Genomic DNA, 27,749 nt, shown 5'->3' with positions numbered 1-27,749 from the left:
CCACTTACACAACCATGCTATCACACACACTCATTCATATACTCATTCATACACCCTCCTTCACCCCCTTACCTGCACTGCAGACTTCCATAGGGCCCCACTGATTCTCTCTCTGCGTCTCTGCAGTCATGTGATGTGAGATGAATTCATGTGACTCCTCTGGTTTCCTGCTTCCTGTGGCCAGCACAAGAGACGCTGCTTGCACAGTAAGACACACAGTTAAGCAGTGTGGCCCCCGCGGGGATTATTTTCGGCCCTTTTTTTTTTTTTTTTTTTTTTTTTAATTTCGGCATTTTACCGAAGATGTGCTTCGGCCACCGGTTTGGCTCACAAACACCTAGGCGCCTGCCTTAAAGGTATATACATACAAGCGCAATTTATTTTTTATATATATATGTGCATACACACACTACTGTTCAAAAGTTAGGGGTCACTTAGCTGTTTTCATGGAAAACATGGGAATTACTAGCTGTGCTAGCATAATTACAAATTGATTTTCTAATGATTAATTAGCCTTTTTAAACTTGAGTTGTAAAACATAGCGTGCCATTTAAACACAGATGTGATGATTTCTGATAAAGGGCCTCTGTACCCTATGAAGAAATTCTGTTAGGAATCCGCCATTTCAAGATACAATGGCCATTTACGACATTAACATCTACACTGTATTTCTGATCCATTTCATGCTATTTAAATGGACAAAATTTTTACTATAAAGTAATGCTGATATGCACAACACTGTGCTTTGCATTATGTTTATACAGTCCATCCAGGCGATGGTTACTTTCAATTTATAAATTAACAATTTTGTTGTGCGTTGGACACAAGTGCGTTCCCACTGCAAAGCAGAAATCTATTGAGTTTTTAGGAAGACATGGTGTGGGAACGTTTGCACACTACTTACACTCAGGGATATACAGTATGCTGCATTGCCCATTAAGTTAGATTAATATCTAATATTAACACTTTTAAGTAACCCTCATTGATTTTATAATGGTATACTTTGTGTTTCATGCTTATCACGGAGGCCGAATGGAGTTGTTACAGTATTATAGTGCTAAGCTATGGAGTTCCATCACTGGCTTGAATGCAGCCTTTGTGCCTCTGTGAACGTCACTGTTCTAGTTACGTTCGTAAGCTTGTTGGGGATAAATCCAAAGTAGCGGCTCTGAAACTAAGGGCTGTGGAAGCTCCCCCTGGGAAAGAGAGAAGGTTGCTTTGTTTTCAGGAGGGCACAGTGTGTCAGGCTCTACTTACTGACACTGCTAGCCCTCCCCCGCCTTCCTGTCAACTCTCGCTAACAAGTTTGCTTTTTATGGTGCTCAATGGTCAAGAGTCATAAGTGACGCATCAGCCCATGAACACAATGGCTAGTGGTTGCGCGTCACATCCTTGGAGCTGAGTTCCGAGTAGGAATGTGAATTGTGTGCTTGGCATTGCTGGGCTGTGTGCTTTCATTTAAGTTTTTGCATGGGTGCATTTTGGCTTGCTGCATCTCTGGATGCCTTCAAGATGTAATGGCTGTAATGGTCTTAATGGGTGCAATGCGCTCATCAGAATTTGGTTCTTATAACAGTTTATTGTAGAGAAACAGAATGAGGGTAGGTCAACTATTTCAGACAACAATTTTCTTCCCTTGCCCGTTTGATTCGCCAAAAAATCATAGGCGTTTTTAATTCAAGAATGAAATTTGGTGCCTACATTCACTCTTACACACTTATTCTCGTTCATTCTCTCTCTAGCATGCTCTCTAAATGCTTCTCTGCCGGCCACTTCCGCTTCTTCATCATCTTTGATCTTCTCTTTTCTACCTTTGGACGCATCTCCACGGCATGAACTCGGCGGGAACTTCTGGCAAAATGATGATGCTTGCAATGATGTCCTCTCCGCGACCCTCCAATCGGCAATTGGAGGGTCAGGGAGAGGATGTCACCACAAGCGCTGTCATTTTGGCGGAAGTTATGTCCGTGGAGGTGCAGACGAAGGTAGAAGAAATCAGATTGAAGAGATGATAAAAGATAGAAGATGAGGAAGATGCAGAGAAGGTAAGGAAACACTTAGAGGGCGTGAAGGAGAATGAGTGAGAGTGTGAGTGACTGCAAGCCCAAGTTTTTCCTGATGAAGATTCAGAGCTTTGGAATTTGGTAAATTTGAAGTTCTTATGAATCTGAATGCACAAGTCTACTGCATACAACACTGTTAGGCACTGTTGGCTGTAAGATGTGTGTTTGAGCTTTACTGCTGCCCTGCAATCCTTTTTAACACTGTATGTATACAGGGGCGTAACTAGAAACCTCAGGGCCCCGGTGCGAGAATCTGTTAAGGGGCCCCCCCAACCCATCTATCCCTTTCTCACTATCTCCCCTCTCCCTCCCTACCCCCACTTCTCACGATCTCCCCTCTCCCTCCTTACCCCCCTTCTCACAATCTACCCTCTCCCTCCGCCCCCTTCTCAAGATCTACCCTCTCCCTCCCTACCCCCCTTCTCACGATCTACCCCCCCTTCTCACGATCTACCCTCTCCCTCCCTACCACCCCTTCTCACGATCTACCCACTCCCTCCCTACCCCCCCTTTGTAGGTCACTTACCGTCAACTCCTGTGTTGGGAGCGTGAGGCGTTTGTCTCGGGTGCCGGCGCTTCACTGGTGAGCGCCGGCATATGACGTCATATGCCGGCGTTCAGCGTGAAGCGCCGCCCCCCTGAGACAAGCGCCTCACGCTCCCAACACTGCACTCTGGGCAGCGTGGCGACTGCAGCGGCGACGGTGGCAGCGGCGGGGAGCAGAGGCGAGCAGAGGCATCCTGGATTTCTGTCAGGGGGGCCCAAGAGTTGCCGAGCGGTCGTTTTCAGCAACTGGCAGAACTCCAGGGCCCGGTTGCAGTCGCGACCCCGGTAGTTCCGCCACTGTATGTATAAACAAAGTCCTTAGAGTATGAACTCCTTCCACAGGTTATATGAACTTGACTAATGATCCATGTCAAGGCAGTGTCTCCCTTCAATAGTCAACGCAGTGTGTGCTTGTGACCCTTGAAGGTTTCTGCACGGTGTGTTTCTGCTCAATGTCTTTTATCCCAACTGTTCTTTGTGTGATCATCCTGTGCCTGTCTCTGACACGCAGTTAAAGGGGCAGTTTGTTTTATTAAACTAGATCTTTAAAAACATGACAAGAGAGTGCAGTGACGCTGTATAGGAACAAAGCAGCAGTTCCATCATTATCAACTGCGCATTTTGTTATGGAATGAAAGGCAAATTCTTTACTCCTGATAAGTAATTTTAAGTCGAGTCTAATACAGCATTAGATTTCTGCACGGTCCAAACTGATACCTTTTCCTTGGTTTCTATTTTTTGGGGACTTTATTAATTTAGCCTTGTGTACTCACAAAAACTTGTGTAAATCTCTTTATCCTTTACATACATCACACTGAAACTTAGGTGCACATGTTACTTGTGCCATAGGCATTGCACTTGCTGAAACATTATAACACAGGGAATCAGGTGGAAAGTCTAGTGGTTTACAGAAGAGAAATTATAAGTAAATATGAATTAAGGGAGTTTGTGTTCTAAAGGGCAGCATTTGATCATGTAAACACTACACAAACTATCTGGGTAGTATACAGTACGTTGAACACCTATATTTTACATCAGACGCTATAAAACACAGCTCACCTATGTATGTTGTACAGAACCCCTAGTAGCATTACAAATTGCCTATATACTATAGGAATGAAGATCTCCCCCACATGCAGGACTCTTTGGGGGGGACTTGCTCAGTGCAGAGCACCCCCTCCAAACATAGCATGCCCCTTCATAGTCCTCAGAACATGTCAAACATCTTGAGCACTGACGGGATCAATATTTTCTCATTGTGTTTGGCGTGTTTTGGTGTGGTTTAACATGTATGTATGGGCTTTCTAGGAAGAGGTCAGTCTAGTTACTCTGATTTCAATTGCTCGGCTGCTGCATTCAGGGTTCGGCGGTGGGTTTATGAGCTGTATTCCAGGAGTTAGTGTTAAGTAGACTATCGCATTGCTTGCATTGTTTTATGGACTGCCTTGTGGGGATCTCTGTGGTGTACATGTGGTCGCGTTAACAGTAGACTATCAGCTCGTGGATAATGTTTCTCACCTCTTCATTCTCTTACAGTTGATGTGAGTGCTGCCGTGCCACTTCAAGTGGCTCCCAGCACTCTCCCCATGGACCTGAGGCTTGACCCCCAGTATTCGATCACAGGGCCGGACTCCAGTGCTAGGGAGCAACAGCTGCAGCAGGAGCTAATATCTTTGAAACAGAAACAACAGATCCAGAGGCAGCTCCTTATAGCGGAGTTTCAAAGGCAACATGAACAACTCTCACGACAACACGAAGCCCAGCTTCATGAGCATGTGAAGGTAGGAAAACAGACCACAGGAGGGGCCTAGGGAAGCAAAGCGTAAAGCAATGCATCATTTAAACCACTTTGGTCATGCAACCACCATGAACTTGGCTTTGGTGTTTGCAGCAACAACAGGAGCTCCTGGCTATGAAGCATCAGCAAGAGCTTCTTGAACATCAGAGGAAGCTGGAGCAGCATCGCCAAGAGCAGGAGATGGAGAAACAGCAACGAGAGCAGAAGTTGATTCAGTTGAAGAACAAAGAAAAAGGAAAAGAAAGTGAGAGGATTTTCACATATTTTGGAAATAGATGAAAATAATCATGACAAGGGACACAAATGTTGACTAGTGTTTATAGTTTTCTTAAAGAGGGTTGAGACAGCTGTTTTGAGTGGCAAAGCCAAAGGCAAATGAATGGTAGGGAAGGAAAAAGCTTGCCCAGTTCTACCCTTCTATTCAGAGAAATGTGTTAGGGGTGCTCTAGGTGGTTGTATTATATGTATTCAGCATTTAGCACATTTCTCTTCACTACATGTTATTAAAATGCTGTTTTTAAGAGCTTCCAGAAATGCTAAATTCATCTAATTTGGAGATGAGTATGTTGCCCCCTCAAGGAAGGTTAATGAATTGAAATTTTGAACTCTTCGATCACCTGTCACAAGATTATCACGAGCCCTTAGGGTTGCCATAAAAGCTATATTTGTTACTTGAAAAATCTATTTTATGTGTATTGCAGAGAGCCCTGCAGTATGTGGGATGTATAGGCTCACAGAAGGGAATACAAGTAAAGTACTCAATAAGGTTTTTACATCCTCAATAATGCAGGAGGTAGACTGCCGACATAAGCAGTGGTACACAGATTGCCCAAATTCTGTACCTGTGTAGTATTCCCATTACCTGCTTCTTCAACCCCCTAAAGGTACAGTGTTAAACCAGCCTAGGATATTTAATATGTATCCATCCTGCAGTTTTAGCTTTGGATGTGTGCCTTCTTGCACAGACATTTCCTATCAGTGCAGAGTTCCAAACAGTATCCTGTTGGCCAACAGCTTGAAACACGTTACTGTTGTGTATGGTTTTACTTTGTATGGATTAGAAGCCTGATTTACATGTTACAGGCTGTGAGATGGTGTACTTCCAATGTTCTGGATTAATAGTTTTGTTGGGTCAGGTAAAAAAAGGATCGGCCAACAATGGGCTTGTATGTAAAAACAAATGCAGGTGCAAGGTTTAAAGAGGGCTTATTACCATATCATCCAAAGAAATGTTCCTGCCAATTGATTAGCTTACACTAGCACAGTTACTATGCCCATTTGTTTCTCTGGCATTATGCACCAAAAATGTAGTCCCTGTTTGTAAGTGATGTCATGAAAAGTCATATTGCAGGCGCGGTGGCGAGCACTGAAGTCAAAATGAAGTTGCAAGAATTTGTGTTGAATAAAAAGAAAGCTCTTGCCCATCGGAGTCTGAATCACTGCATGTCCAGTGACCCTCGTTTCTGGTGAGTGAACATATTTAATGATAATTGTGAAATGCTTCTTAAATAGTTGCATTACGGATTCTTGAAGTAGAGGTTTATGCCGTCTCCATGCCCATGCAAGGGGATGTGTTAAAGGGCAAGGCCCGTGGACATAGGAGAATAATAGGACAACCTGGCTGTCCCAGTTTGAGGTGTCCCTTACCATGTTATGGTGAGAGAGAAGCAGATCATAGAGTCAGTAGTATGTGTAGTCTGCCAGTACAGTGGGCTGTTACAGTCATCTAGTCAACTTTAAGTCATTGTGCATCCTTTAGGAATTTTTACTGTCCCCCAGGGACCAACAACACCCAGGGGAGTGCTGGCAACATTCAGAGCCGGGGATCAATCCAGCTAAGCAGTCTATTAATAAAACAGCCTAAAACAAATCCCGCGGAAAGCATCAAGTGCACATTCTAGTTCTGTCCAACACACATTTACAGAAAACACACAGAAAAATATAAAAGGTGCCACAAAAGGACACTCGTCTCTGAAATGGCAACTGAAGTCCTTCTTACTCTAGGCACTCTTGTCACGATATGTAGAAAACCTACAGGTCGTGTGCCCTTAAGTACAGCAAGTGTATGGATGGTAAAGTTTGTTTTTTTTCCTACAATAGTAGTACATAGCAAAGCGAATGAAAAAGTGCTGAATAAATAGCAATTTAATTGACCATTCATTTGTGTTTTTCCATCCCTGTGTTGTCCTACAGGAAGACCCAACACAGCTCCCTGGATCAGAGTCCACCCCCTCAGGGAGGAGTATCCGCCTCGTACCACCATCCAGTCTTGGGAATGTACGACTCCAAAGATGACTTCCCACTAAGAAAAACAGGTGCGCTTATGGAGGATGGGGCCTTGGGAAATTGTGTATTCTTTATACATGTTCTGGATGAGGACAGTCTCACAGGGTGCGTGATTGAATCTTCACATGCAAACAATAGACACGTTAGGTGAAATGGGTTGGCAGTTTAAAAGTTAATAGCATTTGTACTCATTCTTTTCTATGATTGGTTTTGTTGCAGAGCCACTCTTTTCTCTCTCTCTCTCGTTCATTCATTTTCCCCGTTTGTTGGCTTGAAGCTTTGCAAATGGCCAAACGTCCTTTCCCATGCTGCACAAATAGTTACAGGAATGTTTGTGAATTATTAATGTAGAAGTAGTGTATTTATTTAATGTGGTCTTTCACAGGCCTAGCCTGAGCTAGTTTCATGAGTTAAGCCAGGTACCAGCGGAAGCTTTCACCGTTGGTGAGACCGGGTGATCATTAATGGAGATGTCAGAGCAGGAGCTGGATGATAAGTCAAATGCTGTAGTACTATAGAACTCTATAATACATTTTTGATTACAAAGTACTACACAACACAACACAATAATTTCTGGTAGTTTTTTAGTTCTCTCGTACACGAAACTTCACTAATGAATAAAACATTTCACTGGTCCCACGGCTGTATTTAAGATCTTCTATTATTTTCCTTTATGTTATTCAGCATCTGAGCCAAACCTTAAACTGCGCTCTCGACTGAAGCAGAAGGTGGCAGAGCGGAGAAGCAGCCCTCTGCTGCGCAGGAAAGACGGCCCAGGCGTTGGAAGCCTGAAAAAGCGCCCCCTAGATGTGTCGGGTGAGAAAGTGCTTCTACAGCATTAATAACTGTTTTGGTTGTCTTATAATTGCCTGCCTGTTGATACCCGAGGACTGTATTCTTTTCAAAAAATGTATTTCTGTTATTTGGGGGATGTTCTTACGCTCTTTAAAGAAACATCACCAGTCTTAATGTCCATGCATAGTAAGCTGTGCCAGAAAAGAGGCCTTGGCTGTAACCAGCTTATTTTATTAGATGGTGTCTGTCGCTACTTAAAGCAGGCAGAAAAGACTTGGCATCCTAGGGCCAAAAAGCATTGCAAATATATATGTGAATTTAAAAATAAAAAGTCAGACGGAAACTCGCGACACATGTTTCACGCACATCACAACGTCTGTGTACTGCATTGTGAATGAAATATCAGATGAGCTGAGTGACACGTTACCACAATTCCTGCCTGGATGATCCATTCTAAATGGTATTAGGAACAAAAGCATACTTATTTTTGGGGTAATCCTGTGTGTTTCATTCCTCAATGACTGCTTTTCTGGGGAAGTGTTTCACTAAAGGAAACATTTCTTGTATCACATCATGTGATTAAGCTGGTGTGTGACTGGTGTGCCACTGTATGATGCATCTTTAATAAAGGAAAATAACTTACTGTTGTACATTTAGAGGTGCTAGCACTTATGTATGAGACTACTGTATGCGGAGGGGATTCCATATAACCGTACATGCATCTGTTTGTATTCTTTAGACTCTGCGTGTAACAGTGCTCCTGGCTCTGGACCTAGTTCTCCTAACAACAGCTCCAGCAACATCAATACTGAAAATGGCATCACTGGGTCTTTGGGCATCCAGGCAGAGGTACGTGTAGCAGGACAGACAAACGTATCATTACCCACTCCCAGCAGAGCGGCAAACGACTCAACACATTCCACGCACGTTGCGTTTGGTTTATAAATAAATCCGGTTTCATAAAATGACGAATGTGATTTTTTTGTGTGCTTCTAGTATGTAGTTTTCTTCAATTCATTTGTTTCAGGCAGCGCTGGCTCATAGACTGGTGACCAGGGATGGCTCAGTTACCCAGCTCCCACTGTACACCTCGCCTTCTTTACCTAACATCACGTTGGGACTACCTGCCACTGGTACTTCAAATGTACGTCCTGATTGCAAATGTGTCATCGCGTGTGGTTTTCTGTAGACTAACAATAGATCTAATTGATAAAGGAGGCAGTTGTAGAAAGCTACACCTTGAATAACAAAACACAGAAGAACTAGGAGTAAATGTTATGTTTTTCTCCCTGTGACCAATGGATGCTGTGCTGCATGAAGTATATCCCTTAACTAGAGTATAACTCTTCACATCAAACTTTTTAAAGCTAAAAATCTGCTCATTGTTTGTCTTCCATTTCATCTCACACCCAAGGCTTTACTAGTCTGTGCCACTTGTACCAAATGTTTGTGCCGTGTCCTAACAGTCACATACAATACAGTCATAGCATGTTTCAATGAATGCATGACACATGTTGACCATGGGTTGCAATGTAATGTAATTCCCATCAAAGGTTGGTGGAGCGCACTGTAGCTTCAATTTGGCAATTAGAGAGCAGCTTTGCAGCAATGCCTTTTCACGTTGAAATGTGCGATGTATATCCTGCAGTCAAAATGAGACGTTTGCCTTCATGTGAGGTATGAATTCTTTCTTCTCAGGGTGGATCGGCACAGGATAATGAACGTCTCTCTTTGCCAGCACTTCAGCAACGTCTTTCTCTGTTTCCTGCTGCTCATCTCACTACTTACCTTGGGTCAGAAGCTGCAAGTTCCCATAATCCTCTCCTTAAACATATGGTCTTACTAGAACAGCCCAATGCACAGAGCCCTTTGGTGTCAGGTTAGAATGATATCCTGTAGTTGGATATATGATAGAATTCATACATCACACAATGCACGTGACTGATGGATCTTCTGATGGAATTTCTATGATTTTAGGTTTGGGGGGTCTCCCGCTTCACTCTCAGTCGCTGGTGTCTCCTGATCGCGTCTCCCCCACCATGCACAAATTGCGTCAGCACCGCCCGTTGGGTCGGACTCAGTCGGCTCCTCTCCCGCAGAACTCCCATGCTTTGCAGCACCTGGTCATTCAACAGCAGCACCAGCAATTCCTAGAGAAGCACAAACAACAATTCCAGCAGCAACAGCTGCACCTCAACAAAGTATGTACCTCTGCTCGCTACACAGCGAGAAATCAGTCTAGGCATTTGTTTAGCGTGCACGTTTTTAGGGGGTCCTGTGAAAGTACACTCTTTCATCATTTACAGTAACTGTTTGTCATGCCTTGCCTATTTTCTTTCTATGCAATGGCTCCTGAGAAGTGGAAATTTCCTATAAATTGTTGTGAATAATTCTTTCTTATTGCATTTAATATACAGTGTATAGGGTCTTCTCAGCCTTGCTTGAACAACACCACAGCGTACCACTCCATCACATCAACTTTTAGTAGATAACACCTACCCATAATGTATTTTACTAAAAAGAAATCAGAGCTGTCACATGTCTGTTTTTAACAACTCACTGTAAAAAATGAATTCTGCTTATTGTACTCATACATCTATCGTATTAGCAACCTAAGTTATGTGTTTGCCGCCAGTTCAGTCTTCTTAACTTCATGCTCTTAGGATTCAGAGGCTCCTTCTCTTAAATATGGTGGAAACCCCGAGGTTCTTGAAGACCTTCGAATGGTCTGAGAAGGAGAATGGAGAGGAATTCTGAGCAGAAAAAAGTTTTGTTTTTTTTTTGTTTTTTTTTTCCTTAGATCTCATCTTCCCTAAAGACAAAATATTGTAACAAATATTTTTTTTGCATTTTCCATAATGCAAAACAACGGGCATACGCAATATCTATTTGAAAATAATTCATGTAGCTACGCAATGGAGGGTGAAGGCAGCCTTTCTTTTGTTTGTCTCTGAGAAATCATAACTCTTGGAGGCACCCATTTACTCACAGCTATATTTCATCCTTGAGATGAGGGTCATTTTTTTTTTTTTTTTTTTTTAGCAATCTCTCCAGAATGGATAAATACACCTTGGAGGCATCTGTCCACACGACATGTCTGGACTTAGTATGCAATATGTTCGCCTTTCAGTAAAGAGTGCTTTCCATTGCTGGAATTTCTCTAGTCCCAGAATAAACATCGTTCTGTTGCGTATTGTAGCCTCTGCAGAGTTAATGTCCACCGTTTCTTTCTTTTTGTAATTTGGTCTGTCTAGTAGGTTGGGCTATGATAACTATACGATACATATTGATGACATATAGACAGCTCCCTAGAATTATGTAATGAAAAGTAGTATTATTTAAGAAACTGAAAACAATACAATATTATAAACCTGGGTCCTTTTTTCAACCTAAAACACTGTAACCATGTTAATGGGATACTGTTAATAAAAGATTGGTGAGAGATCCCATAAAACGTATTTGCTCTTTTTAATATATCTATTCCTGTTTAGCAGTTCCACCGCCTTATACAAGACTGAAAGATCATATAGTTTCAGATTGCTGAGTGTTTGAATTTCTTTCAAAACTGACATATATGATATATCAGCGCTATATAAAACAATAAATAATAATACCAAGTTAAGGCTTTACTTTTAATGACTAAGACTGTGTGCTGTCTGGCCGGACAGAACTGTTTTAGGTTTTTTGTTTTCACAAATAAGCATCGGATGTAGCATCGGATGGCTGGTTAACAAGGTTAGGGCTATCTGCCAAGGAGTATCTCCTTCTTCTTGCAGGGCATGTTCTTTATTTGTCCCATGGACACAATATATGGTCTGGCAGCGCTTACTGTGATGGGTTCTCTGCTTTCTGTGTGCATGTTTATGTATAATAATATGATCTGTTGTTTCAGTTCATTAATTTAAATGACTATAACAAACACATTTTCTGGTTGATGTTTCTGATTTGTAAGTTATTTAACATGCTTTTAAAACAAGAATCTATTAGCCGCATTAGCTCGCCCATTAGTATCTCTAACGATTTAAGACATGAAATATTTCCGTGTTCAGGATGATTTGAGTTCCTTTACTGTTATATAGTATTTGGATATTGTGTATTCTGAAAAAAAAATGTATTTCATTTTATTTCTAATTATGGACAACAAAAAACTCATCTATTATTAGTAAGCAATTCTTCACACCTTATTGTAAAATACTCCTTGTTTTTTGCGTTTTTGCCTTATCCCTGTAAGCCTTTTTCTTGCTTTTATTAAAATACATAAAAAGCTACGATTATTGTTCATCGGTTCCTTGGCTGTGTTTGTCTGCCTCCATCTCCTCTCCTTTTACAAGTTGTCAATTTGTCTGCTCATAGCTATGCTTCCACTAATTCACAAGTCCTGTTATCGCTTTTGCCATCAACTATCTTTTAAAACCTTAAGTGCACATGTATATACAATATAAATATTCAGAGGTTGGGCAGACTGGATGGTTCTTATCTGCCATCACTTCCTATGTTTCTATCTTTCAGATGATTCCTAAAGTAAATGAGGCTCCACGGCAGCATGAGAGCCACCCTGAGGAGACTGAAGAGGAGCTTCGCGAGCACCAAGGGCTTCATGAAGAGCCGTACACAGAGCGTTTGGCTGATCCAGACCGGGTGGTGCATGTGAAGCAGGAGAGAGAGGAGAGTGAGGATGAAGATAGCACACAGGAGTTTGAGCAAAACAAACTGCAGGCTGAACAAGACCTGCTGTTCCGACAGGTAATAGGACATTTATACTATTCCTACTCTGTGGTCGCATCAAAACTTTTGGTGCTATTATTATATGAAGCTTGTTACTTGGTCGGCAAATTCAGAGTGTTTCCCTAATATTGCAGCAAACTTTGTTACTGGAACAGCAACGGATTAATCAGCTGAGGAACTACCAGGCCTCCATGGAGGCTGCTGGCTTAGTGGTCCAATTCAGTGGGCATAGACCTCTGTCAAGGGCGCAGTCTTCACCGGCTTCTGCTTCCTTCCCTATGTCTGTTCAGGAGGCACCCAGCAAGCCCAGATTTACCACAGGTGAGGTGCCGTGCAGAGTCATTGATTCATGGCGAGGATATGATCTTCATTTCCCAGTTTACAAACGTGTTTTTTTTTCTCATTTTTTTTGTAGGCCTTGTGTATGATACATTGATGCAGAAGCACCAGTGTATATGTGGTAACACAAACAGTCACCCTGAACATGCCGGAAGAATTCAAAGCATTTGGTCAAGGCTGCAAGAGACTGGCCTACGTAGTATGTGTGAGGTGAGCATGTTTTATTACAATGCAACGAGATTATTCTTTCGTCTCAAAGTGAATTAAAGATGCACTGAACGTTGAATTAAATCCATAGCTTTAGTGAATATTAAAAAGTTACACTCTTCAGGACTCGGCCACCTGATTTGTTTTTCTATGCGATTACTGTGTTTGGCTAGACAATGATCTGCATGTTGTCTGTCCCTGTAGTGTATCAGAGGAAGGAAAGCTACCCTTGAGGAATTGCAGAGTGTTCACTCAGAGGCTCACGCATTGCTATACGGTACCAACCCCCTGAACCGTCAGAAACTAGAGGGTGAGATTGCATCCGTATGCCTGCACAAGAGCACTCGTTCATTTCTATGTTGTGACAAACGTGTGTCTGCATTTTGGGCAACCAAGCTGCAAGATAGAAGGAATTGTAGTTCACTTATAGTGTGTCATATGGTTTGCAGAACTATATCCGTCCTGTGAATAATTACAGCAGCTTTCACTATGTGTGGCCTTCATAGCTGAAACATCAATGGAAACCTTATGGAAATGTTACTGCTAATAAAATGCGTGGAAACGCGTGCGCGTACTTCTAGCTGTTTTCTCTAACACTTTCCCTCTTCTAATTTAGGTTCTTTGACCTCCATGTTCGTGCGTCTCCCATGTGGTGGTGTTGGGGTGAGTGTTTCTTCTCGTGCTTCTCTCTTCCAATCTTTCTTTCTGTTATAATCTCCATAGCATTTCAGGGGACAGGGATTTAACTGTCTGCAGGGCTGGTTACAAGTGGTTAGAGCTACTACTCCCACAAGACATGCATGGTCTTTGGTTGAGTGACTTTGCATACTGAGGTGGGCCTCAAGTGGCGCAGCTCAATGCTTAAAATTGAAAATGCAATTTAAATGACAGTTTTCCACTCATCAACTTTATTTTTGTGTCAAGGCATAAATAGTTTGTTTTCTACAGGTTGACAGTGATACTATCTGGAATGAAGTCCACTCCTCTGGGGCGGCGCGGCTGGCTGTTGGCTGTGTTGTAGAACTTTCGTCCAAGGTGGTGTCTGGGGAACTGAAGGTACTTAAACACGCACCCAATTTAAGCACTATCAAAGCATAAACTAATAGTAACTGCTTTACATTTTGGGGGGAATTAAACTGTTTTTCTTTGTTGTTTATAGACTTCCTTTGTTTTAGTAAAGAAATGTTCATTTAATGTACACTGCAATGAAGAATGCATATTAAAGTACTATGTAAGTTTGGTGTTTTTTTTTTTTAATGTGCGTACGTTAACCTGGCCGGTAAAATTCAAGTATCTTGCCTTCTGGAGCATCTGCAATTCCCGACCCAATGTTCTCCTGCTTTTGGGCCACTTTTGGCAGCCTATCAATGGGAGCTCTTTCTGCACATGCGCCTCGGGTCTTGTTAGACCACCTTTGCACGAGCCAGTACCCAAGCTGGGTCTAAACACATCTTCCACATGCATCATAGGAGGTGGTCTGCACAATCCCCCATGCATTTGCAAGGAGGAGAAAATTATAAGTTAAAGGACATTTCTGCAATCATATGCATTAAAGCCCATGTGATTGGACTGTCCCTATGTCATTACTGCTCGATAAATCAAGCCTTAGTTCCAGGTGAAGGACAAATCAAAGCTTCTATGTAAAGTCCTAACCTGTACAAGGCCATTTTCATTAACACTAGTGGTTTTACAGTTTAGTTTTGAGTAATGCAGTGACCATTGTAGACAATATATTGAACGACCCACTGTGCAGAACTGGAGAGGTGATGATACTTTTGTTGCAGAAAATCTTTTAGATAACGTTTAACCTTCAGTCACGCTTCTGCCTCCCTTTATGTTTTAATGTAGAACGGTTTTGCTGTGGTCCGTCCTCCTGGTCATCATGCAGAGGAGAGTACACCTATGTAAGTAAGCTTACTCTAGCTGGGTTTGGGTAACTATTTTTACCACCAAAGGGATCTTGACATACAGAGATTTTTTGTTTTGTGTTTTTTTTCAACTTGTGTTTTGTGATTCTTAATGCTTTCTCAAGGGGATTCTGTTACTTCAACTCAGTTGCAATAGCAGCCAAGATCCTTCAGCAGAGATTCCGGGTGGAGAAAACTCTGATTTTGGACTGGGTGAGTACGGGAAGAGCTTAGTGAATTTCTAACATAAGTAGACTTATTCTGGCCACTAAGCAACACTCTCTGCAGGAACTTTTGGGATGAATTCCATGAGCCGCTCCCCTTCTGTTTCAGGATGTGCACCACGGAAACGGTACCCAGCAGGCCTTTTATTCTGATCCCAGTGTCCTCTACATATCAGTCCACCGCTACGACGATGGCAATTTCTTTCCAGGCAGCGGGGCTCCAGATGAGGTGAGGAATCAACCATGGTGAGACCAGGAACAGCTTTGTTGGTGATTTCAGTCTCAATTTTATCTGGGTTTCTTGAACAGTTTTGTCCTGATACTGTCCTCAATGTCTTAAAGATTTAGTAGACAGTTTAGTAGTAAAACATAGAAAAAAATGTATACAGATCTAGTTTCATTTCGGTGCATTAAAATGACCGTAGTGACACATGCTCAGTCGTATACATACCAATGTGCACTTCATAGCAACGTAACGAACATTTAAAGATAAGATAAAGGAAAAAGTTGATGTATATTGTTTGCACACAGGGCCCTATTTACCCTATGTATTTGTTTCTTAGTCTGTAAAGTCTAGTTTTGTCATATCCTTTGTGTGTACTGTATAAACTATTGGCGTTGTATAAATAAGACGATAATGATGATAATTAGGGAGACGTATAGTTTGATTATTTTCAAACTTACAATGCTCTGCATGTGTACTTCAGTGGTCATTCTGTCATTCTAGGTTGGCACCGGAGCTGGTGTGGGTTTTAATGTGAACGTTGCCTTTACTGGTGGCCTAGACCCTCCGATGGGAGATGCTGAGTACTTGGCAGCTTTCAGGTAACATTATGAAAATGGTGTAGAAGCTGCCCTTTGGCTTTGGATTGGATGCTGTATGCTACTTGGAGTTCTTCATTGACCTGTGACAAGGTCTGCTGCTCACTGTTTTTATGTCTTTTATCACAGGACAGTGGTGATGCCCATAGCCCAGGAGTTCTGCCCAGAGGTAGTTCTGGTGTCTGCTGGATTTGATGCAGTGGAAGGACACCCAGCTCCACTTGGAGGTTACAGAGTATCAGCCAAGTGTAAGTCTATTGAGTCCAATCTAGTATTCCTTTGTTATCCTTATAAAATTGTTTGTCTTAAAAGTGAAGTTGAAGTGTAAACCGACCACCTTCGAAGGAGCAGCCCTGTGTGTGCGAGTGTGAGTGACTCGGTGAAAACACAACGTATCTTTATTGTGTCAAAAAGGCAAACTACTTCTGAATCCACAAAAACAAGTTCAGTGCACAAATTGATTAAATTGCATAATACCGTATTGGCTCGGATATAGGCCGCCCCCGTATATAGGCCGCACCCTAAAAGTTTGGTGCTTTTTTAAAGAAAAAGTTTTTTTCTTTAAAAAAGCACCAAAAACATGCTGCCACTCTGTCCTCCCTCCCCCGAGATATGCTGCCACTCTGTCCTCTCCCCCCCCCGAGATATGCTGCCACTCTGTCCCCCCCCGAGATATGCTGCCACTCTGTCCTCCCCCCCCGAGATATGCTGCCACTCTGTCCCCCCCCCCCGAGATATGCTGCCACTCTGTCTCCCCCCCTCGATATGCTGCCACTCTGCCCCCCCCCGACTTACCAGAGTAGACTCCCGGGTGTCTTACGGGGCCAGAGGGGGACATCTATGCACATCGTGTATACAACTCCCGGTGCCGGCACTCAGTGGAAGTGCCGGCACCGGAAGTTGTATACGCGTATTGCGTAGATGTCTTCCGCCGGCCCTGCAAGACACCCGGGAGTCTGCTCTGGTAAGTCGGGGGGGTTAAAATGCATCGTGCGGATGTCCGTGCAATGCGCTTAGACAACCTCCCGTGCCGGTACTCCCCCCGTGGAAAGTGCTGGCAGGGGAGGCTGTCTGAGCGTATCAGACAGTAGGATGCAGGTCCCCTGCACCGCTGCGGGGGATCTGTATCCTAACCCCGCTGCCTGCCCGGCCGCACCCCCACTTTAAAGACTTAAAGTGGGGGAAAAAAGTGCGGCCTATATTCGGGCCAATACGGTAGATACGGTATACAGAAATGTCATTAGGTTACTATAACATCAGCATCATACATAGCTAAGTAAACTTTCCCCTCGTGTATACACAATGGAGGCTGAAAAGTTTCCTTACTACACACATGAAAAAGTGCGGAAATAACAGAGTGGTGGGTTGGGATATTGTCTTGGATTATATATATATATTTTTTTTTTGCATCCTTTAGGGATATAAATTCATTTTGTAGCATTAACATAAAACCTGTTTTGTATACAAGAAACTTTTTTAATTGTATAATTTTCTCCAATTGTTGACAAGCTACAGTACATACTTTAAGCAGGCTGGATTGTTTGATCTATTTAACAGTGCTCATTAATCATCGTCTAACTTAAATGGGAAAATGTTTCAAAAACACTCATGTTATTTAATAACATAAGCCTTGAACTTTGGCTCGGGTTAGTCAGCCCTCTTTGTTAATTATTAAAGGTAAAGAAGCCAGGCAAGTGCATCTGGGTCGAGGAGGGGGGTACATATGGATTTACACAGGAGCTCTAAGTAATTTTACAAATATTGTTTTTCTTATTTGAAACACATTTGACTGTTAGATAAATTGACCCTAAAAAAACATTAATTCTATTATCATTCCCTCTCTATATCCCTTCGGTCATATCACGTATCAGTTAATAACGTGACTTAATATGTAGATGATAAACCTTTATTGCAGAGTGGCAGAGATTTATGGCTTAATTAAAATCATCTAAACATCCAGGCATATTTGAAATTTTTATTATTTAAATTTTAGGACATTTTATTACTTTTTATTTAGTTTTGGAATGCCAGGCCAAAACTATATGTTTTATTAAATGTGTGTGTCCTCTTTTGGTTTAAACTTTGATGGAAGAGGCACTAGAGGGCACTGAAGTTGAGGAATATTGCATCCAATCTGCCCATTTGCTAACTTGTTCACATACTCTAGGCTGTTTTTGTGACTCCATCTTGTTGTGCTTGCTGATCTTTTCCCTACTCACTTTGTTTTTCATTAGGTTTTGGGTATCTAACAAAGCAACTCATGAGTTTGGCAGGAGGCCGTGTCATTTTGGCCCTGGAGGGTGGTCATGACCTTACAGCCATATGTGATGCTTCTGAAGCCTGTGTGTCTGCTTTGCTGGGGAATGAGGTAAAACACATGTTTTGACATGATTGTTTTGCACTTCGGAGGCAAGATCAGCTTTGGAGAGAGGGTATATCAATTATGAGGACCTTCGATTGCTCAACAGCCTACTTGTGTTTCCTCCTAACAGTTGGAGCCGCTTCCCGAGGCAGTGCTGCAGCAAAGACCCAACAGCAATGCTGTAAGCTCCCTGGAGAAGGTCATCCAGATCCACAGTATGTAGAACAAAGCTGATTAATGGAATGTCTGCTTATAAATAATATTGTTTAGATTCTAATCCTGTGTCGGTACAAACTAGAAAAAAGATACCACATGGCGAGCCTAAAACGCATTGTTCAATTATCAACACAATCCGCTAAAACAAAATGGCGATTATATAGAACACTAAAGCATTGTGAGTTGACAACTTTTGTTGTCAACTGTTGTTTTATCAAGGGAAGCAAAATAAAATAACTGAGTAAGGAATCAAAAAGTGACATGTCTTGAACAGTCCATATAGGCGTTGTTTTCTCGTGAATCACTTTTGTAAATTTTTTGCTCATCATAAGCATCAGCAATTAGCAAGATGCCGTTCTGAGATTTGATTCCGAGCTGTCTGGAACTGGAATGCTGAGGCCCATGCATTTTCCAACATTGCAGTTTTCACGCAGTGTATGTTCCACTTCTTCACCACAACGTCTGTTTGTTCCTGTTGCTCTTGTGCATTCATATCCAAAAACATCTAGTAGCAGTCCTTTCCTAGAGCCTTTGACTGCATTTTTATTCTATAATTACTGCATTTTTGAGAACATCCGATCACATGTTCCTATAGCCGACATGCTGTTTCTTTCCACAGGTGAGTACTGGTCCTGTTTCCACCTCATTTCCTCATCCGTTTCCTATTCACTTCTTGAGGCACAGAAGTCTGAGAGCGAAGAGGCAGAGACAGTGACTGCAATGGCATCCCTTTCTGTAGGAGTCGGTCAGGAGAGGAGGTAAGAACTAGCAGTAACTGTTGGCATTTATTCTGTTTTCTAATTTTAATTGGTTTCTTGCTTGTCACTTTAATGAATTGGTTGTCAAAGGTGTTTCATTACATACCCTTCCATAGACATATATAGGGTGGGCAATAGTTGTCATCATTAATCCTTGAGGGGGAAATGCATTATTGCCCCTTTAATATTATGGGGGGGTACTGCAAATTCTGCAATTTGGAGGAAAAATGTTGATGAATGGTTACTGTAAGCATTGAATTGAGTCTTATAGAATTTAATCTAAAAGATTGTGTGCACAAAGTACTGTGCAAAAGGTTGCTGGTGAGAAAAACTGCTGTAGGGTAAGAATTATTTAAAAAATGGACATCTTAATAGTGTATTTTTAGCATTAAACAAAATGCAAATGAGTGAACAGAAGAAAAATCTAAATCAAATCAGTATTTGGCGTGACCACCCTTTGCCTTCAAGACAGCATCGGTTCTTCTTTGTACGCTTGACAAAGTCCTTGATTTTCTAGACATATAGTTAGGTGTATGATTAAACAATTATACCAGACAAGTGCTAATGATCATCAATTTAATATGTAGGTTGAAACACTATCATTAACTGAAACAGAAATAGCTGTGTAGGAGGAATAAAACTTGATGAGGAACAGCCAAACTCACTAACAATTTAAGGTTGCTGAAGATAGGTTAATGTCAAAAGTCATACACCATGGCAAGTCTGAGCACAGCAACAAAACACAAGGTAGTTGTACTGCATTTCAAGGCAGACAGGGGTTTCCAGATGTTCTGCCCAAGCCTGTTTGAAAAAGTACAAAAAGTGGTCTGCCAAGGAAACTTAGGGCACTGAAAGACAGCTCAGCATTGGCAGGATACAGCGAGATCCTAGTAGACCCCTATACTGTCTGGAGAAGTCTGGTCAGAAGCTGTCTTCATGGAAGGGTTGCGGCCAAAAAGCCTTACCTCTAACGTGGAAACAAGACTGAGCAACTCAACTATTAGCGAAAACTGGGGTGTAGAAAAAATCATCAGGTGCTCTGGACCGATGAGTTAAAATTTGAAATATTTGTCTGTAGCAGAAAGCAGTTTGTTAGCCAAAGGGCTGGAGAGTGGTACAAGAACGAATGTTTTCAGGCAACAGTGAAGCTTGGCGGAAGTTCCTTGCTTTGGTCATTTGGTCAATGTTGATGGTCTCCTCAATGATGATATACTTATCCAATGCAATGGAAGTGATGGAATGCACCTGGCAAAGCCCTGATTTCAACATCAACACATCTGTCTGGGATTACATGAAGAGAGAGAAGCAACTGGGGCTTCCTAAATAGACATACTAACTATGGTTAGTTCTACCAAGATGTTTGGAAAAACCTACCTGCTGTGTTTCTTTAAAAACTGTTTGCAAATTGTATTAAAAAAAAATTAATGCTATTTTGAAGGCAAAGGGTGGTCACACCAAATATGGACTGAATTTATGTGTGTGCGTGAGTGTGTATACAGTGTCCTTTACTAATATTGTCCTTCACCCATGGTGAATATGAGCAAAGAAGGCTGTGAAATGTCTTTGTTTTACCTTTTGATCATTTCTAAAAAAAAAAAAAGAAAAAAATACACAAAAATACTCTGTTCTCATGGATATCAAACAATTACAAACACAACACATGTTTACCAAAAAACAAATTGTTTAATATATGCTTGGCACAATTATTGGCACCCTTATAGTCAATATGTCATGCTTACCTCCCTTTGTGAAGATGAGAAGGAGTCTTCTCCTGTAATGCCTGATAAGGTTGGAGAATACATGACAAGGGATCTGAGACCATTCCTCCATATCGAATCTCTCCAGATCCTTCTAATTTCAAGGTTGATGCTGGTGGACTCACCTCTTCAGTTCACCACACAGGTTTTCTATGGGGTTCAAGTCAGGGGACAAGGATTACTTTAAACAGGTGTTTCTTCACCCAAATGTTGTTGCTGTAATGCCTCAGTGTCAACAAGTGTCTTGTCTGATCATCTGGAGTCATTCATCAAGACCTTGCTTTGTGCACTGGGGCACAGTCATTCAGAAAATTGAAAGGGCCTTCTCCTAATGGAAGCATAGGATTGTCCAAAATGTCCCCTTCAGCATACCAAGACATTTGGACAATGCCATGCTCCCAACTTTGTAGGAATAGTTTGAGGAAGGCCCTTTTCTATTACAGCATGACTGTGCCTCAGTGCAACTTATGCAGGTAAGGTCCATGAAGACATTGGGTTGGATGGGTTTGGTGTGGAAGAACTGGACTGGCCTCAACCCTACCGAACACCTCTGGGATTAACTGGAAAGGATACTGCAAGCCAGTCCTTCTCATCCAACATCAGTGACTGACCTCACAAATGCTTTACTGGATAAAAGAGCAAAAGTTCCCGCAGGAACACTTCAAAATCTCGTTGAAAGCCTTCCCAGAAGAGTAGATGCTGTTATAGCTGCAAAGGGGGACCAACTACGTATTAATGTATATGTAATTAGAATGCAATGTCATAAGTTCCCTTTAGTGTAATGGTCAGGTGTCAATACTTTTGTCCATAACTGTATATACATATATTATCAGCCCTTTGCACAAATATTTTTTCCGGGTTCTATAAAGTGTGGTGAGGGACATGTTGGCCAATCTAGAACCATTTGTTATATTATACATGTATGGTTGGTTGAAACCTTAGTTTTGTAATAACTCTCTTTTGTTTTTTTAGGACTGAAGATGAGCCAATGGATGAAGAACCCCCTCTGTAGCAAAAGGGCTGATGTGTAATTCTTTATCATTACTGGGGCAGCTCCCTCAGATTTCTCCGCCTGTGCTCTGTCCCCATGAAGACGAGCAGCGATATGGATGTAAAGAATCCTGTGTATATCACATCCACAGAACCACAAACCAAGGTGCACTGTGCGCCGTACGGCTGTAACATGCCACCCTTCTCAAGGGGGCTCTGCTCCTTCAGGAGCATCTGGCAGCTCTTGCCAAAAATTTTATTTGCTTTCATGTTTTTAACAAATATTATTCAAAGAAAAACAAAGTAAAAAATGATGACCTCTGGGGTCTCACAACAACTTGGTGCTTTAACGATCTGCAGATTCACAAAGACTGTGTGCGCACTGGAGAGAGCACAGGGTTACCACACTGTACGGACACTGTTTAAACCACTCAGTTTAGTCCACATCTTGGACATTTCTCCTCGGTGGATACAGTTATCAAGTAGAACCTGTTGGGTGAAAACAGTGAAGGTCCTAATCTGGAGAGGAGGAGTATAAAGGATTGTGCCTTGTCCATGATTGGAACAAGTTTTTTTTCCATTTTGATGGTTTGTTCCTTTTATTTTTGTGAAGGTTGGGAGGACTTGCCTTAAATTCTAAACACCACAGCCAAGAGGAGTTGTGGGAAGCCACAACGCACAAATCTTGTCCTCTTATAGACAGAATTCTTCGTGGCATTTTTGTAACAAGCGGCAATCTCCTTTAATGTTTTCCTTTTATTTCTCTAAACTAGTTTGCAAGTCGTATACTTACGATGATCTCCACCACTCATCTTCTGTATGTATTAAGAATATATGTTCCTACTACCAGTGATTTGTGGATACCTTTCTACATGGGTGGAGATAAGGTTGCAGCCTCTCGCTGCGCAGGGAGCATATACTGGTCTGCGCAATTCATTTTAAGGGGCTTGTTATTTTGTTTCTTAATTTTTTTTTTGTAGGTTTTTAATGAGCTAGCTCATCACAGGCAAATAGAACATTTCCAGTTCCCATTTCATTTTTTTAATGATTTTTCATTCAAAGCTTTATATGTATATTTTTTGTAAGAAAAGTGTTCTTGTGGTAACTTTCAGATTTTCCAGTTTTTTTGTATCGAAACTTTTTTTTTTGTATTGAGTTTCCCTTCAGGGGATGTTTTCATTTTTTAGGTTCATATTTTTCCTTCTCTGATCTTCCCTTACATATTCCCTGTATGTATCCAAGATACTGGGACAACGGCAGTGGACATTTCCTTTATGCATCTGGCCTGTTGAAAGGGGGACAGTGGACTTTGATTAGTTTGCTCATCTGGATTTCAGTTTCAAGCCGGGTCCCTTTAACTCACCTCATGTGACACAAGATCAGAGAGGCATTGATAAAAAGTTTGATTTTTTTATGAGACCAATCATGTACTGTATGTGAGCCTTGCTCCTGGTATTGCATGGAGGGAGCATGGTGCGCTCGGTATTGGATATAACCTCAATATAGCACTTATTATCCATGCTGAGGTCTGAGTTGTAGCTGATTGACAGCAGCATGTAACTCACACCCACTGCTAGACAGCAGATTCCTGAGACTAACCTGCTCACTGTTACTGGGAATAGTCTGTTTAACCTGTTCCCTTCCAGTCTGTTCCCCACACCCGGTGGAATTAACTCTGGTGAGAATATCTTAGGAGTTGCTCTGCAGCCTGCACCTTGACATTGGCTGTTTCTTGTCCTGGCAGCACATTGGTATGCCGAGGAATTATAACCACGTTAGGGTTGGGAGAGGGGCCATTAACAGTCCCTCTGTGTTTTGGGACCTTCACATTGTGCCCTTACTCTGTGTATTTATTATATATTTTCTGACCGTTTTTGCATCTACACTACAGCCTAAGACTGCGCACAGCACCACACTGGGCCATACAGCGGTTTTCTTTCCCAGGTCAATTTATCATACGCTCTCGGTCCTGGACTTTGGTTGGCCGAGGTCTGATCTCTCGGTACTAATTCAGTTTGGGGTCTGTGGCTCGGTCCTCCGTAACTCTGCATGTTTTTGATACTCTTGTGGTGCATAGTCTGTATCTGCTCTGTTAGGTGTGTACAGAAACATTAATGTACGACACTTTCAGTACGCAACATAATTGATATGCCTGTTGCACCCCCAAAAAACCAAAAACAATAAAATGCCGTTCATTCACATCATGTTTGTTTATACTGTGATATATAATTACACGGGCATTCATCTTTTTGGTCTACTTTGTTTTGGTTTCAAAACAATTTAGCAACGTATTTACAAATTAGTTAAAAATCTGCCTGTACATGTATTCTAAATGTACCTTTCAGAGCATGATCGGTTAGAAAACACAATTCTGTGGGTTTTGTGTGATGCCCATCATATGCAGGATGCGTAGTTTCCTAGTGCACGGCTTGTGAGTTGCTGGACGGGCTACATATCTGTGGTGTATGTGTTTTGATTTGTCTTTTTCCTCCAGTTGGCCTCCATTCAGGTGGGATGTCTCCTGTCACCAAACACTACCCTTCCCTCACTACAAACCCCATTCCGTGTGTTCTTTAATTCCTGCACGCTTCACCTTTCTACTCATTCCATGTTTTAGACATGATTTTGTGTGCAAGGAAGAGGCAACACTCCTATTTCCGGGCATTGAATTCCCTATAAATAAGAGTATATATATAGTATATATATATATATATAAAGATAACTATATATAGAAATATATATATGAATTTATTTTTCTAGTTTTTACTATATACATTGGAGGCTGCATGATTCAAGCACAGATCGATCCTGTATCGTGTACCTGGTTAGGATTCTGTGCCAGGCCAGGGGGCTCAGTTCACTTTTTGTTGGCCAGACTGAGTATTATTCTGTGCTGGGGTGCATTCCCTCTGTGTGTATGTTAAAAAAAAAATATATATATATATATTTCATTAAGTTTGTTTAATTAGTTGATTTTTTGCAGAAAAATGTGCCTGCCAAGGATGAAGAAGGGGTGTATCCAGGTGCACAAAAGAAAGTAATGAATATGTCTGAATGTGTTGAGATTTATATTTTTGATTCCTAATTTGTCAAACACTATATTTTAGGGCTGCAGCCCTGTGGCAAACACTGTGTACTTTATGTATGAATGCCTGTTAGACGTGTTTTACACCCCTTTGTTCATCTCGCCCTCTCTGCTATTTCACTGGCCTAACACAGACTGTACTGATCCCCCACGTTAACGGGTCAGACATCATGCATTAACTCTCAGATTTTAGACGTTCGATATAGGTCATTCAGGCAGAATAAAGTGTATAGTTTTTGATGTTTATTTTGAAACCCTGCTAAGTGGGGCAAACATGTTTTGGGAGTAGTGTTTCTGACACCAAAGGGAGCCCGGTGCTGAGGTTACCCATGTGTGTTGTGTACCTGTAGTATGAACAGGGAGAGACACCTCCTATAGCTGTCACAGCAGGTGTGCATGAATGAAATGGTACAGTGTTTGTTTTTCTTTTTGTTATAATGCATTTAATCATTCCCGTCATTCTAGTGTGTATAAACTCACAGGCGTTGTGACCGGACTGGATCTCTTTAAGACACTGTACACATTGCCTGCTTGTATCATCTCCCGATGCTCATTGGTAGTGGGGTGCTGTCTGTGTCTATCTATGATTGTATGTTTACTTAAGAGAGAATTCTCTCATCGCAGGCAGGGGAGCGTCTTTGCCTGTTTCCATAAGTGTGGACATTCTCACCCACGCTGCCAGTGCACTGTGTTTAAATAAAAAGACATAAAAAATATGAACTTAACAGCAAAAAAGGCCCTCCAGCAACAGTCATTTTGTGTGTTTGGCCCTAAAGTACAGGGTCAACTTTTTCATACCGATTAGAAAAAGGGATTACACACATCTGTCTGGGGTGTGGCTTTCCATATTCGGAAGATGAGACGTGTATGTACATGTATATATACATTATAAATATATATATAATTAAGAATTTAAACGTAAAGAATTTGATGCAATTTTCGCCTGATCTCACTGAAGATTTGCGGTGATTATTTTATAACAACGAATCCTGAACACTTTGCATTCACCTGCTGTTTGTTGGGAACTTTTTTTTGTAGGTTTTTTTTATTTTATTTTATTATTTTTTTTGACCCATTGTTACAAAAATGTGGCATGGTATTCTTTTCTGTTCTTCTGCAGGAGGTGGGTGCATTTTTTGTTTTATTTTCATATTTGCAAGGTTTTTTTAAATCTGTGTTTTTCCACTCACTGTTTGTTCCTTTTTTTCTGTGACAAGAACGACTGATTTGAACTTTCTTAGCAGTGCAGTATTTTGTACCACATGATGGCAGTGTGTTACTCTTGTGATGTAAATAAACTGAAACGTTACCTACCCTGTGCCTGTTTCTGTAAATGATTGCTCTCTGAGGTAGAACTTTTTTACTGTTTCGGGTTCAGTATGTTTAGCATTTTTAAGGACATGGGTATAATCCAGAGCATGCCTTAAAATGTTTTGGGTTCAATAAATTGTGTCTCAAACTGTTGTGGTGAAGACATTCATTATTTCTAATGTTTTAAATCTGCAATTAATTATATTATTCTAAAAGTTTCTTTGCATGTAACCTACACAATTTTATTTTTTACGTTTTCACGTTTTTCCGAGCAACTCACTGGCATCGCCCTCCCTCCACAATGGAAAGAATGTGAGGACAAAATGCAAAGTATGTACAGATACTTTATGTGACTGTAAATTACAGACCTATTCACGTAAGAGATACATAAAGATTTGGGTGTAGGATTCATCTATTAAAAGGACACTCCAGTCATCAGTGATGTTTAATAATTTGATAGCTGTGTCCTCTTTAAAAATGTAAATTGTGATAAATATATATAGACACATACAGTACTGTGCAAAAGTTTTAATCAAAATGAACAGAAGAAATTTCTAAATCAAATCAATATTTAATTCTCCACTTGTATATAATTTTAAGGAACTCAGCAGATGGGTTGTAGCAAACATCTTGGAGAACTGACCAACGTTCTGTGGATTTAGGCACCGCAGTTGCACCTTTCTTCATGTAATCCCAGACAGGCTTGATGTTGAGATCAGGGCTTTGTGGGGGTCATACCATCATTTCCAAGACTCCTTGTTCTTCCGTACGCTGAAGATTGTTCTTAATGACTTTGGATGTATGTCGTTGTCATGCTGCAAAGTTTGAGTTCAATCAGATGCTTTCCTGATGGTATTGTCTGATGGATCAGTATATGCCTGCACTTTTCAGCATGGAGGAGACCATTAATTCAGACCAAATCCCCAACTCCATTTGCAGAAACGCAGCCCCAAACTTGCTAGGAACGTATACCATGCTTTGCCTGCAAACATTCATTATTGTACTGCTCTCCAGCCCTTCAGCGAACAAACTGCTGCGGCCAAATATTTCACATTTTGACTCACCAGTGAGGAGGTTCTGCCATTTTTTGCATCCCAGTTACTGTTTTTCCTCAATGGTGGAGTCGGCTGGCCTTGTTTCCACATCAGAGGTGTGGTTTTGGCGTGCATGTCTTCCTTGAAGACTTTTAACTAGACCAGAAATCTTACAAATGCGAAGGGTAGGATGCATGATGATGTGTCTTTCATCTGTGGCACTTAGTTTCCTTGGTCAATCACTGTGTCTGCCGTCCTCAATGGCCGTTTCTTTGTGCTGCTTCAAGGAGATTTTTCTGATTTCCCATGCCATGTGCTTGTGCCACTATTAAAATGTGATGAGGGAGTAGTGTTAAATTATTATTTTTTATGGTGTTTATAACCGTATCATTGTAGGGAAAATGTGGACATTTAGACAATACATGCCGACAGAGTGATTTACTAATTTATGACCCATACAGTCTGAAATACTAAGAGGTAATACTAGTTATTGTTAACTAGTATTTATTGTTAACCAGCGATAA

At 41.4% G+C, this 27,749-nt stretch overlaps 1 protein-coding gene across 2 annotated transcripts in view; it reads left to right on the top strand.

Annotated features, from left to right (window-relative positions):
* HDAC4 (histone deacetylase 4) overlaps positions 1-26,194 on the top strand; it is a 90,804-nt gene extending 64,610 nt beyond the window's left edge. For both annotated transcript variants that reach the window (XM_053472213.1, XM_053472214.1), the window contains 24 exons: positions 4,146-4,390; positions 4,501-4,651; positions 5,759-5,873; positions 6,601-6,722; positions 7,378-7,509; positions 8,228-8,337; positions 8,516-8,632; positions 9,187-9,367; positions 9,466-9,689; positions 11,998-12,231; positions 12,348-12,534; positions 12,629-12,762; positions 12,964-13,069; positions 13,376-13,422; positions 13,708-13,815; positions 14,608-14,663; positions 14,792-14,879; positions 15,000-15,119; positions 15,618-15,715; positions 15,842-15,960; positions 17,947-18,080; positions 18,205-18,289; positions 18,910-19,048; positions 21,778-26,194. In XM_053472213.1, the coding sequence (XP_053328188.1) occupies positions 4,146-4,390; positions 4,501-4,651; positions 5,759-5,873; positions 6,601-6,722; positions 7,378-7,509; positions 8,228-8,337; positions 8,516-8,632; positions 9,187-9,367; positions 9,466-9,689; positions 11,998-12,231; positions 12,348-12,534; positions 12,629-12,762; positions 12,964-13,069; positions 13,376-13,422; positions 13,708-13,815; positions 14,608-14,663; positions 14,792-14,879; positions 15,000-15,119; positions 15,618-15,715; positions 15,842-15,960; positions 17,947-18,080; positions 18,205-18,289; positions 18,910-19,048; positions 21,778-21,817 (3,092 nt within the window). In that variant the 3' untranslated portion in view covers positions 21,818-26,194. The remainder of the gene's footprint in view (positions 1-4,145; positions 4,391-4,500; positions 4,652-5,758; positions 5,874-6,600; positions 6,723-7,377; positions 7,510-8,227; positions 8,338-8,515; positions 8,633-9,186; positions 9,368-9,465; positions 9,690-11,997; positions 12,232-12,347; positions 12,535-12,628; positions 12,763-12,963; positions 13,070-13,375; positions 13,423-13,707; positions 13,816-14,607; positions 14,664-14,791; positions 14,880-14,999; positions 15,120-15,617; positions 15,716-15,841; positions 15,961-17,946; positions 18,081-18,204; positions 18,290-18,909; positions 19,049-21,777) is intronic.
* Positions 26,195-27,749: the final 1,555 nt, after the last annotated feature.

This window comes from Spea bombifrons, chromosome 7 (genome assembly GCF_027358695.1).
Source record: "Spea bombifrons isolate aSpeBom1 chromosome 7, aSpeBom1.2.pri, whole genome shotgun sequence".
In the NCBI taxonomy this organism is placed as follows: Eukaryota; Metazoa; Chordata; class Amphibia; order Anura; family Pelobatidae; genus Spea; species Spea bombifrons.
This window is presented reverse-complemented; position numbering and strand designations above follow the sequence as displayed.